Source organism: Pteropus vampyrus, unplaced genomic scaffold, assembly GCF_000151845.1.
Source record: "Pteropus vampyrus isolate Shadow unplaced genomic scaffold, Pvam_2.0 Scaffold39, whole genome shotgun sequence".
Taxonomy (NCBI): Eukaryota; Metazoa; Chordata; class Mammalia; order Chiroptera; family Pteropodidae; genus Pteropus; species Pteropus vampyrus.
Window position 1 is genome coordinate 6,083,788 of NW_011888820.1, and position 12,656 is coordinate 6,096,443.

The 12,656-nt window shown below is 38.7% G+C and overlaps 1 protein-coding gene and 1 pseudogene across 7 annotated transcripts in view; both read left to right on the top strand.

Moving 5' to 3' along the window:
* Window positions 1-1,510: 1,510 nt before the first annotated feature.
* Window positions 1,511-12,656, top strand: part of SNCAIP (synuclein alpha interacting protein) — a 66,540-nt gene continuing 55,394 nt past the window's right edge. For 3 of the 7 annotated variants that reach the window (XM_023529551.1, XM_011358297.1, XM_023529550.1), the window contains exon 1: window positions 1,515-1,613. In XM_023529551.1, the coding sequence (XP_023385319.1) occupies window positions 1,585-1,613 (29 nt within the window). In that variant the 5' untranslated portion in view covers window positions 1,515-1,584. Of the gene's footprint in view, window positions 1,614-12,656 lie in introns of all 7 variants that reach the window. The other 4 variants (XM_023529548.1, XM_023529549.1, XM_011358294.2 and 1 more) reach the window with 2 other exon arrangements.
* Window positions 10,210-10,325, top strand: LOC111738511 (annotated as a pseudogene).

Below are 12,656 nucleotides of genomic sequence, written 5' to 3' on the forward strand. Positions count from 1 at the left end.
GGTTTAAGAAGCTATTTTTGGATTTCTATAAATAATAAAATTTCTGGATATATATACATATATATTGCAAATAAAAGTATGTTTTCATTTTAAACCTCACCGTGATCTCAGAAGAACTTTTAATATTTATTCTAAATGGAAAATCTCATTTGAACATGGTAGTAGCATTCCTGATCTCTTCTTGGACCAATTCTGCATCTGCTGTATTTAAAAAAAAAGAATGTATAAATGGTACATGCATGTGGGAAGGACAGGAGAGGAAACACTGAAAATTAAATCAAGGGCTGGTTTTGAGGTATGGGATGGCAAGTGATCATTTCCCCCTTTATTGTAATTCTACTATTTGTGTAGCTTAAAAACAAACAAACAAACAAAATCTCAAAACGAGAAAGCAATGCCTTCAGAGTAAGGGTTTCTTTTTAAAAAATAGGTATTTTTCATTCTGTATCTTACATTAATTAGCCAATTTTCACTGGCCTAGATTTATTTTCACTTTCCAGTAATGTATTCCTTCCTCTTTGGCTAAGTACCCCTTGATTAGAGAAGTGAAGGAGGTGAAAATAAATCACTTCTCATGTCTTAGTACATAAGGCTGTTTTCATAATAAAGACAAGTCACAGGAAATGGAATCTTTTTCGATATCTGAGAGCTGGCTCTGCGGAAGATAACTACACACTGAGGCACTGCCAGGAGGTCTATATATTTCTGTCCTTGACATCTGTAGGTGCCACTGCCACCGCTGTTGGTGATGATGATAAGTGATGAGAAAATGAACTAGATGGTGATGTATCTTCCTTGACAGATTTAGAGAATTGCCACAGGCAGCCCCGAGGCAAGCACTGCCTGAGGACATTCTGGCGCCTGCGGCAGGTCACTCTGGCACTGTCAGGCAAAGCTGTTAAAAGCAGGAGCAATGCAATAACTCTGTGGTATAAATCTGCATTTAGATCCTTTTTTAAAAAAATTTTTTGAGGGATGAGCTGGAAGTTGTCCTACAAATTCTGACATACCCATTACTGTTGGTTAGCTGGTATCTGTCTTGTGTTCGTTATTACTGTGGAGATTCAGTATTCATTGCTCCGTACACAGCATCCAGGGATATGCCCACATAAACATTCGAATATGGCTTTCCGAAGCTTTCAGGGCTGCTCACCCCCAAAGCCCGACTTTCACCCAAGGTGCGGTGTGTGCTAGGTGAGGGCTGGGCCAGTGCTGATATTGATGACAGGGGAAGAATCTGAGCTGAGTTAGTGTTCTAGAAAGACAGACAAGCAGGCACGAGGGAAGTGAAGCAGAGGGCCGTGGGTGCTCGCTGGGGAGCAGTGCCGGAGAGCCCGAGGAGCTGTGCTTCACATTTCCCGAAAGCCAGGCTGGGGACAGAGAGGAAATGTCAAAGGCAGCACTAGCACCCACTTACCTTTCTCATTTTGTTTGTTTAAATGTAGATATGGTTTTTGTTTATAAAACAGCTAATCTCTTTGCCTTTCTTTTCTGCTTCTGTCCTGTTCAGGAAGTTATAAATATTTGACTTTACTCAAGATGTGCAAAGAAGAATAATGGAAGCCCCTGAATACCTTGATTTGGATGAAATCGACTTCAGTGATGACATATCTGTAAGTGTTACTACATACAAGGAATACATTCGGGAGATTCTCCCTTCACCTACACGGGCTGCTTTTTCTATTAGTCTGAATATCCTAAACTCTTTCAACCTCATTTAGAACTTGACAGCAGGTGTCCTGTGTGGCGGGCAAAGTGTGGTTTTGGGGTATCCTGGACCAAGAAGTGTATCCTGCCCACTTAATTGTGTATGAGCTTGGATGGGAAAGGCATTTAACTTCAAGGAGCCTCCCATCCCTAATCTCTTTTATTGTTGCCAAAATTATTCACTGAGTAAATGTATAAAGTGCCTGCCTATAGTAGGTGCTTTCATATAGTTACTTATGTACATAATTAACTATATCAGTGTTAATTCCCTTTATGTGATGGCCATAGCACAGCCAACGTTCTCTAGTGATCACAAGCATATGGACTGAAGGATGGCCACATTATTAACTGATGAATAATAAGACGAATCCATCTAATCACTGTAGGTTTCAAAGCATAGGTCGGATGCATGTTGGAGATATTGAGGAAGACTTATGCGTATTAGGAGGGGACTAGCTGAATTCTGAGACTCTGCTTAATCCTGTAATGTGAGCTGTGGAGCTTCTTAGAACTCATAGCTCTTCTGACTGGGTCATCGACATGCACCCTGCTTAGAGTTGCTTGTGATTTATCCTGGGCCACACAGTCACTCTGCCATAGAGGCCAACCAGTAAACATGTTGGTCTCTCGCACTCTCCCAGCCAAACTGGGTGATGAGAAGATTGCTGTTTTCTAACTAGTCATATGACTTCTCTTCCTAGAACCTCCAAGGTCACAGTTTTTGACTTACTTTTCAATGCTCTCTCCGGTACGGAGCTTTCTTTGGGTCACCACTAAAAATTGTCTCAAAAAGATAAGCTTACTTTGACATGCCTCTGGCAACAGCGTTATTCCTCTCCTGCACTTCTTAGTTTGAAGTAAAATTTGCATACTGTACATAAAACTTGGATTACTGGGATGAGTTTGATGAGTGATCTAACCTATACAACCTTGGGCGAGTCTTCTTCATACCAGGAAAATGGGATTTCAGCCTTTCCCTAACTCAACTTTTAGATAATTTTATTAATCCTTGTTAAGCCCAATGTGAAGTGAGTTTCTTCCTTTCCCCAATACCTGTCTGTCTCTGCCTTTCTCATTTTAAATTACTATGCTCGACTTAAAAGTGTTCAGAGCATAGTTCTTTTATAACTACTCTCCTCGAGGTATTATTAGCTGAATGGGGGAAAGCGAAGAAAGTGAATGAAAGTATGAGAAGGTACGGGTAGGGTGGAAGTGTTTTAGAAAGGGAAGCTTGTGTAATGATTAAGAGTTTTCGGGTAGGTCTCTGAGCTTTGATAGGGAAGTTGCATCTTAAGAGCATAAGCTTTGAAGGCATCAGTCTAGGTTTTGGACTTGTTCTGACTTTTGCTGGCTGGAGCACATTAGTTTCACCACTCTGAGAAACCTACCTAACTTTTAAGGTTGTATTTTGGGGGATTGAGTGAAATAATAATATATGTGAAGCGCTTAGCTTGGCACACAGTAAGTTGCTCTTAAAAATGGTAGCTTTTGTTATTATTTCAATGAATAATACAATAATATTTATATGACCAATGGTGAGGAAAGAACTCAAGGGAAAAGACCAGGCACCATGTCAAGACTTTAAAAAAAAAAAAACCCCACATGATAATAGAGCAGTTATTTTTTTTACAAAAGAATTTACAGTATTTACAGAAGAATCATCTGGCAGCAGCCCATAATTTTGATGAATTAGGACTCTCGCTTAAAAGATAATAAAATATATTAAGCAATAACTGAAGCTGTTTAGCAAGTTGGGATACAAGATTATGCAATAGTTGAGCCTCTGTAACTCGACCACTGTGAAACATAAAGATATTCATCTGTAATAGTGTAACTGCGCTCAAACCTCCTCCCTCCCCGCTTTAATTACATTTCTGTCGTTTGGATCTTTAACTTATGTCAGAAGGAAAAAAAACCGTGAAACCATGCTAATGGCTAACATTCATTGAACACTTACCGTGAGATAGGCATTATCTTGTTTAATCCTCACAACACCCCTATGAAGAAGGTTCTTATTATTATCATCTTCATTTTACAGATGAGGAAACTGAAGCGTGGAGATGTTACCTAACTTGTTCACAGTCACCCAGCTAGTTAGGAGCACTTTGTGTGCAGGATATCCTATTTTAGCCGCAGTATTTTGACTGCCTTTCCAAGATGAGAACAGTCTATCTCAGTGACCCTCTCCAGGGTCCTCACCCTCTGGGGGAATATTTGGCAATACCTGGAGACATTTTTGATTGTCATAACTGGGGATATGCTAGTGGTATCTAGTGGATAGAGACCAACGATGCTTCTCAACAACCTAAAATGCAGAGGAAAATCCCCTACAACAAAGAATTATCTGGCCTAAAATGTTGAAAGCACTGAGGATGAGCAGTCCTGGCCTATTATATACTTGCGTGAAATTTAAGAAACTTGACTTTGACTGTCAGCCTCTCTAATGTTGTCAATTATTTCATAACCATTCAACCTCATGCAGGTTTAATACCTTAAATGTGCCAGATCATATTGTTCTTATATAATGACTTCACAGGGAAAGCAGTAGAGATAACCTCTTAAGTACTGGAACAATTGTTTTCAGCCTATTTAGGTTAACTAGGAGCATTAAATGTTACAGTAGCTCTAGGAACTAAATGGAGACTATTCAGATGCTAACACTGAAATATGAAGATGTGTCCCACTTGCTAATTCACTGGCATAAGAAGAAATGTAGCCTCCCATAAATATGTCTTTATTTTTAGGATTCCGTAAACTTCTGTCTCTGACAGCCCTTAAGCCTCTTTCCTGGCTAAGTGGCAGGAGGGGGGAGGATAATGCACAATACATTTGAAAAAGATGTTTGCTAAGAAGATGCCCAAGTTTAAAACTGCTCTTCTTCCTCTCCAGCCATAGCCCTATTATGTCGTCTAAGCTTTCTGTTTCATGATTTTTCCCTCTGGTCATGAGCTTGGTTCTTGTTTTAATTAAAATACAAGCTGTATATTGGTACAAAAAAAAAAAAAACCGGAAACTTTTTTGCCTTTACCTAATGAGACAAAACACAGAAGGCACTCAAATTATTTTGAAGTTTCCCAGACTCTAAAATAATACTCATCCTTTGCAAATGCAGTTTTTAAACTATACATTCTTGTGACCTTGCCATCTAAAAGAGCAGAACATTGTGTAATAATTGCAGATCTGTGAGGGAGAGATGACGACACACATAAACACAGGTTCAAAGTAGGGCTTTTCTGTCACTGCAAATGGGTTTATAGATTTCTTTCTTTATTCATACAGAAGCCAGATCCCTCCATATTAAAAAAGAAAAATGCTCTAGAATACTATTTTACCATAGAGTTTTTAGTAGGTATGGTGGTGTATTTATTTTATTAAGAGAGGCCAATTTGCTGTTCTCAAAAATATTATTAACACAAGACCGAATACAGCACAGGCCAAATCGTGGATCCATTGAAGAGCTTCACTCATAGCCATTAAATGTTGACTTTGCCATACAGTACACTGAACTGTTTAAGTCATTATCTTGTTTAAGCCTCGGATCAACTCTGCAAAGCAGGCCATATTTTAATCCCCTATTTGGTAGATTAAGAAAATAAGACTTAAAGAGCTCATATGACTTTCACGAGGTTTCAGATAGGTAAGTGTGGGGTCAGGATTTAAACACAGAACTCTTCCCCTTCTGAACAACTTGGTTGAGTAGTAGAATCTCTGGACCAGTCATCTCACCCATTACTGTCCCTAGATAGGCACTGAAACAATTGCAAATAGCTTTTTGGAACTAATGGAGTTGGTATATGTTATAAATAAAATAAAATAAGCTAAAGAGAATTTAGACCAGTTTCTTAATTTTACTGTAATTCGACTTTACCATCTGTAAAATAATAATCATCTCTACCTATTGCCCTGGATTTTACGGAAAAAAATTGAAACTTTATATATGTATGTATGTGAACACATACCCACATACTTTTATGCATACCACATGTATACACACTTATTCAAATACCTACATGTAGATGTGTATATATACATGCACATATAAATACATACACACGTGTGATTATGTGTACACAAACAAATACAAGTAAGGAAAATATTCTATTCCCCTGCACAGGAATTTTTGATGCCTTCTGTATCATTGTGACTGCAACTTTGGTGAATGTTGACATTTTTTGGTAATTGCATAAACTATTTTTTTTTCGTGCAAGTCAAATGAAATCACGATAAATAAATGTCCTTCCACTTTACTATCCCCTATGACCTAAGACCTTGCAACCTAGAGTAATAGTACAGAATTATGTGGATTCAGTTTTCTAAGGTGCCGGAACTGTTATCTGGTAGAAAAATAAATTTTTATGGCAAACAAATCTCACTTGCAATGAGTTTTCATATTTTCTATCCTATAGATCTAAACTACCTACCCACTTCTGTTTTGTGTGTACCACCTTTTATTCAACTCAGTCCATTGATACTTCCCAGATTTCATTACATTTTAACAAAGAGCCATTTCTCAGCAATGGGAGATCTTGTGAAAGGACATGTATTGCTCATCAAGTGGACTCAGGCAAAGAGTTGGGCAGGTAAAGAATACAGCTTTTGCCCTGATTTTAGGTGTGATACAGAATATAAAGATATTAAAGATACAAAGACTCTGGCTTGCCTGTCCTCTCTATCAAGGAATCTACCTGAGTAAGATCCTATTATACTTTCTACTCTGCTTCCTGAAAGGTTGACCAAGAGTTTGATGTGGTGTCTGGCTGCTTCAATCTCTTCTTAAATGTCTCCATCTATTAGCCCTGCCCTTTCTAGCAACCATCTCAGTATGATCTAGTTTCATCAACTTTTTGCAATGTCCTGTATTTAAGTCGAAATTACCTCTCATTCTTCCTTTTTGCAGCAGACTATTATCAAAAACCTTGTGCCTTGTTCTAATATTGGAAGTCATATGTCTTGTTTTCTTAACTCCTGCCAGGAAAGGAATTAGGAATAATCTAATCCAGAAAAGATGAATTATAAATTCATGTCCCATAGCTAGTGTTACAGCCCAGGTCTGGAACCCAGGTTCCTGACTCCAAATCTTGGACTAGACATCCGTTCCTGAGAAGGTAGAAAGCAACCTTATAAACAGAATGATTTCCAAGAAGAATGAGCAAAGTCAGATTTTTTTGTTTGCTCTTTTACTCTGCACATAGCCCTAAAAGTTTTTATCTTGCTTGATAGTCATATCACTTATTAGATTATCTGACTATGCATGTCATTTATACAAACTATTTACCTTCTATGCATAATTAAATTGTATGCCAATCTGTTCAACAAGTGTTCATTAAACATTTACAATATACTAAGCATGGTTTTAGGCTTGGGGTGAATGACACAGACTTGGTCTGTGTTCTCACAGAGTTTACAGTATCCTATAGTAACAGTTGAGCAGATTATTAAATGTTAGGTTAACTTCATGGTAGGTCACATTTAATTTCAATATTGAATCCCATCCTTGACAGGCAGTCATTATATTTGGTGGTGATTGATTGTTGGTTCACAGTTAAAACTAGACCATCGTTGAAGTTGAGCAGAGATTATGTCCAGCATCTGCCCTACTGCAAGATAAATATCTTTTGTAATTCTTTTGTAATTTTTCCTTTAACAGTTACCATTACTTCGGCTTTACTTTAAAAGCTCTTTTTTGATACTTTATAATGTAAATAATAATAATAGCTAACATTCACTGAACATTTACTATGTATCAGATACTCATTCCCATGTTTTACATTTTTAGGTCATAATCTCCACAGCCACGTTCTAGTGAACAGTATCTGTTTTACAGATGAAGAAACTGACATACAGGGGTTAAATAACTGAGATTAATTAGCTACAAAATGGTGAAGCCAGGATGTAGTATGTGCAGTCTAGTTCTAGAATCCACGTGTATAACCACTGCATTAAAAATGACCTCTCCTGGGCCTTTTGGTCACCTCTGGCCATCCCTGTTCTCCCAGGTCACTTCTCACAGTAGGAAGGGGTCAATCAATACTGTGATCTCACCACCTTTACCAATGTGGACTTTCATCTTTTGCCTGACTACATATTAACATTACAATAGAGTAATTCCTGGTGTACTCTAAATATGGTCAAAAGTTTCTGAGTTTTCCCAAATACAACCACAAGCAGTATCTTAGCATGAAAGAATTTATTATCAAATATTTAAAACTTTGGAAGATAGAATAAAAACAAGGAACAATAGCAAAAATCAAATTCATTTGAAAATAGGATTATTTATAATACTATTCTTTAATGGAGCCTAAATGGTAGAAAGAAATGTATTTAAGGCAGACTGGGATGGACATGTGAAAATGTAGATTACTGGTGTCTTTACATAGAGGTGGTAGTTGAAACTGTGGGAGTCAGTATGTTCACCTACAAAACAATGAATGTGGAAAGAGAAGAATGTTCCAGGAAAAACTATGCAGAAGTATGTCCTGCAAAGAAAAAGAGTCTTTTATAAAAGAAACTAGAAAGAAGTTTTCATAGATACAGGAGGCAAACGGAGTGGGGCGGAGGGGATGATTTACAGAGCTTACAAGAGGAAGTGGTCAATGGTGGGAAACAGGTCATTATAAAGAGATAGGTTGAAAAGTGCCCACTGGGTTTTCCAGTTAAGACTCGTTGGTGGCCATAATAAGAGCAGTGCCTGTGAGGTGATGGGACAGAGGTCATATGGTGGTGGCGTAAATGCAGAGGTAAAGAAATAGAGACAAGAACCCAGGCAATTCTTTAGAAATGATGGCTGTGAACACAAATGAGCAGGCAAGTCCATGGTCAGCTGGAGAGGCAATATGTATTGAGATGGTGGGGTACTTGTTTATTTTTATAGGATCAGAGGAGAAAGTCAATGTTGAGAGAGAGGCTGAAGGAAAGGTCAGAAGAGGGCATGATGGCAGAGCCAGAGTCCAGAGGAGATAGGACAGAAGACCTGAAGACTAACAGAGGGCTCTTAGTAGCACATCCTCAGAGAAGGGACAGTGGCGCATAATCAGTTATGGAGGGTATACAGTTGGCATGCCCCTTCCTGAATTGGAAGGGCAGGCCTTTGGAGAGGTTGCCAGATTTTTAGAAAAATATGTTTCTGAAAATCTCATTTCAGCTGTGTGCCTTTGCTTTCACTACCAGCTTTGCTTGTACACATTGTCGTCGTTTCATTGTGTGCCTGTCGAGATGCCTGCTTGAGTTTTGGAAAGCTATGTGAGAAATCATGAATTTCAGGAGAGTTGTTTGGATGACTGGCTTAATTGTTTCTTTTGGAAACTTAATGAGACCTTAGTTGTTTAAAAGTCTCTAGCTCGAAAAGGTGCTTGGGATTTTAGCTCTTTAATTTTCTGTGGCTTATTACCATTTGAGTAATGTCTGCTTGTTCACCCAACTGGCTCCAGCTGTCAGGAGTAAGGGCCAAGGCATTTCAGGCCTTAACAATATCTAGGGTGGTCAGAGGTCCCACAGGCCAGTGTAGAAATCACACACTGTTATTATGAATCTCATGTTTGTTCAAACTATTTTGTATGGCAGAGTGACAAAATTGACTGGTGTAGGCTGGGTTGTGTAGGATTGTCTTGCGTCATATCAACTCTATAGTTTGTGAAGCTAGGTTTCAGTGTCAACCCTTGGCTAAGTACTCTCTTGGATGTGGAAAGACCAAAGAGAAGCCAAATCATGTGCTGGGACAGGCTGAGCTCACCTTTCTTTCCTTCCAATCCCAGCTCGGTCTCCCTGTTCCTGCCTCATTTAATTCTCACATCTTGATTTAAAAGTCATGAGTAGATTAAAGGTGAGAGGTAAGGGCTGTGCTACACACATGGAAAGCAAGTTAAAGAAAAGAGACAAAAACATTTAACATCATTTGACAGCTTGCAAATTGACTTCACTTACATTATCCTATATGGTTATCTCTGTTCTATAGATAAGGAAACTGAGCTTCAGAGATATGAAATTATTTGTCCAGAACCAAAGAGTTAATAAATGTCAGAACTGGGACTTGAATCCAGATCTTCTGGCTCTAAATCCATTGTTCTTTATACAAAAGGCTAAGGCATCAGCCAGCAGTCATATTGTTAATAAGTCGAAAGTGGTTTTTTTTCTTTACATTTACCGTGATTACAATGCTAGACTTGTAGTTATGGGTTTTTCTAAGATTAGTGCTATATAAATATTAACTACTGTAATTATTACTATTATTATCGTCACTAAAATCATGGGCTACGTAGGGGAGTTCATTTTATTCAGTCCAGTAAGTACCCAGTATTTTTGGTAAATAAAACATGTCTACACCCTCAGGAAGTAGAGAAAGCAAATTATAAACATAGATGAAATGTGAGGTGATGGATTCTGTAATGGATATACGACTAAGACAAGGAAATAATACAGGATGAGGTTCCATAGTGTAGCAGTTAGCACATCTGCTTTACACGCAGAAGGTCCTGGGTTCGTGCCCCAGTGGAGCCACGGTCCATGGTCTACAGCCATGCTACTCTGAACAAGCACGATGTCTGATCTCGGAAGCTAAGCAGGGTTGGGCCTGGTTAGTACTTGGATGAGAGACCACCTAGGAAGACCAGGTGCTGAAGGCATAAATAATAATGATAAGTACTAAAATAAATAAATAATTTTAAAAAAGGAAATAATACAGAACAGTGGTTCTTGAACTTCAGCATACATCAGCATCACCTAGATAGCTTGTAAAACACAGATTGCTAGGCCCTGCCCTCAGAGAGTCTGGGGTGAGGCCCAAGAATGTGAATTCCTAACAAATTCCTGGATGGTGTCGATGCCCTGGTCAGGAGACCACAGTTTGAAAGCTGGCCAGGTTGGGCCAGAGAAAATATTTTAGAAGTGATAACCAGGCAAAGCGTGAAGAAGTAAAAGGAGTTTGCCTGATGAAATGGATGGAATGGTATTCCAGGTAGATGGAATAGCATGCATACATGTATAGGCACATAAAACAGTAGATAGGCGATCCACAAGAAATTTGATAGTATCACAATCAAAAGGGAAGTGGACAGTGGTAAAAGATGAGTCTGAACTCATGATGGGTTTCATGTACCATACAAGGCATGCAGTCTTGCCCTGTAGGCAGAGCAGAGCCAGTGGAGGATTCGAAACAGAAAAGCACCTTAGTCAAATTTGCATTATAGAAAACTATTTAATTCTACTGCATATTGAAGAATGAAGGAAATTCACGCTTTCTACCTAAATATGAAAGAACTCTATTGAACACCTATTATATTATGCCCAGAGATTAATCAAATGTGTATACATCTTGTTATTTTGGTCAAACAGCTAATAAGTCACTGCGTAGCATCCATATATATAAGCCAAAGATACTATCCTTGCCCCTAGGCACTTGTAGGAGCCAACACTAACACATAGGAAACAACAGAGCACAAGGCAAGGCAATATTTTACCAAGGACAGAACAGTGTAAGATCTGAAAGACTGAAGCAGTCATCCAGTGTTTCATGGAGAAGGCAGAACACAGGCTAGCCTTGCAGAACAGCTCCATTTGGCCAGAGGAAGGCGTGGCAGGCGAGGAGGACCCAGGAGCAAAGGAGCAGAAGGAAACTAAACTTTGAATGCACAGAGACATTATTGAAGCGGAGGCAGCTAGTCAACCTTTGACAGCGGCTTTTCTTGAGACATGATGGGGGAGTGGAAAAAAGTTTGGATCAAAAAGGCTCTTTCTAGAGGGGATAACCTCTGGAAAATATTTAGAACAGAATTAATTAGGGCAATATAAAGATAAGAAATGTGTCTCAACCATCTGCAAACCTCCTCTCCTCTCATATCACCCAAGGATAATAGGAATCAAGGGAACAGAATATTTCAAAGCTTGGATTAGGGGCAAGAGACAGGGAAGATACATTGGGCTTTGATTCTGATAGGACCAAAATGACAATAGTTGATTTCTTAAGAGCCATTGTCTTGAGAATGAGATGAGTTGGTGATCTGACAGCTTCATATAAAAGGCCATCTGTCCTGTGCACTGGGACACCAAGGACGCCCTCCCTTTCAGCTCCCAGATGGTAGCACAATGCATTTGTGCAAGGGCGACTTCCTGGATCATTTGCTTATTCCCAAATTTGCAAATAGGAAAATGTTTCTGCGTGTTGGTTTTGTGAATTGTGTTTTCTCTTCATCTATTCATAGCACAACTTAACCATCTTTGCAACATTCTCTTTAGCTTTATCTTTTATCCAAAGAATAGTGTTTGCACTTAACTGAAACAAAACTACAAATTGGTTTTTTTCTTGTGTCTTTATGAAGAATGGTGTATTTGTTCACAGTATAAATTGGAGTCATTGCTGAATTTGACATTTCATATCCCCTTACAATTATCCCAAACTTTGTTCTGGGCCAACATATCATCCTTTCCCTAGACTGCTGTACTTTTTATTTCCATTACCAGAGCAGCACATGGCTTTTTATTCAAGGTCATTATTCCCAAAGAATTAAGATGTATGCCATCACAAAAGTGACATCCTATATAACCAAGAGTGTGGAGAGGCAAAGCTGCCATGTGTGTTGTAGGTTGAAGCAGTGGATGGGATCAGCTAAGCTACTCTCTGCCTGTGGCTCAGTTCCCACACCAACCAGGTGGCCATGCTGTTCTCATTTAAACCTCATCAAATTAAAAGTTACTACAGACACTATGGACCTTCAAGGTCACATAGGAAGAGTTAGATATATAGCTAATAAATCAGACATTCTGACATACTTTACTGTGGGGTGAGAGGTGATGATTAGGATGCATGTGGCTGGAAATACAGATAGCAGCATGCCCAGTTTAATCAAATATACCTCATTAAGCCCAGTGAACAACCTTATTGAATTTATCATTAACTATATTTAAACATAATCAATCTTAAATTTCCTCTTTCTAAAATTATGTCTTAGACGAAAATT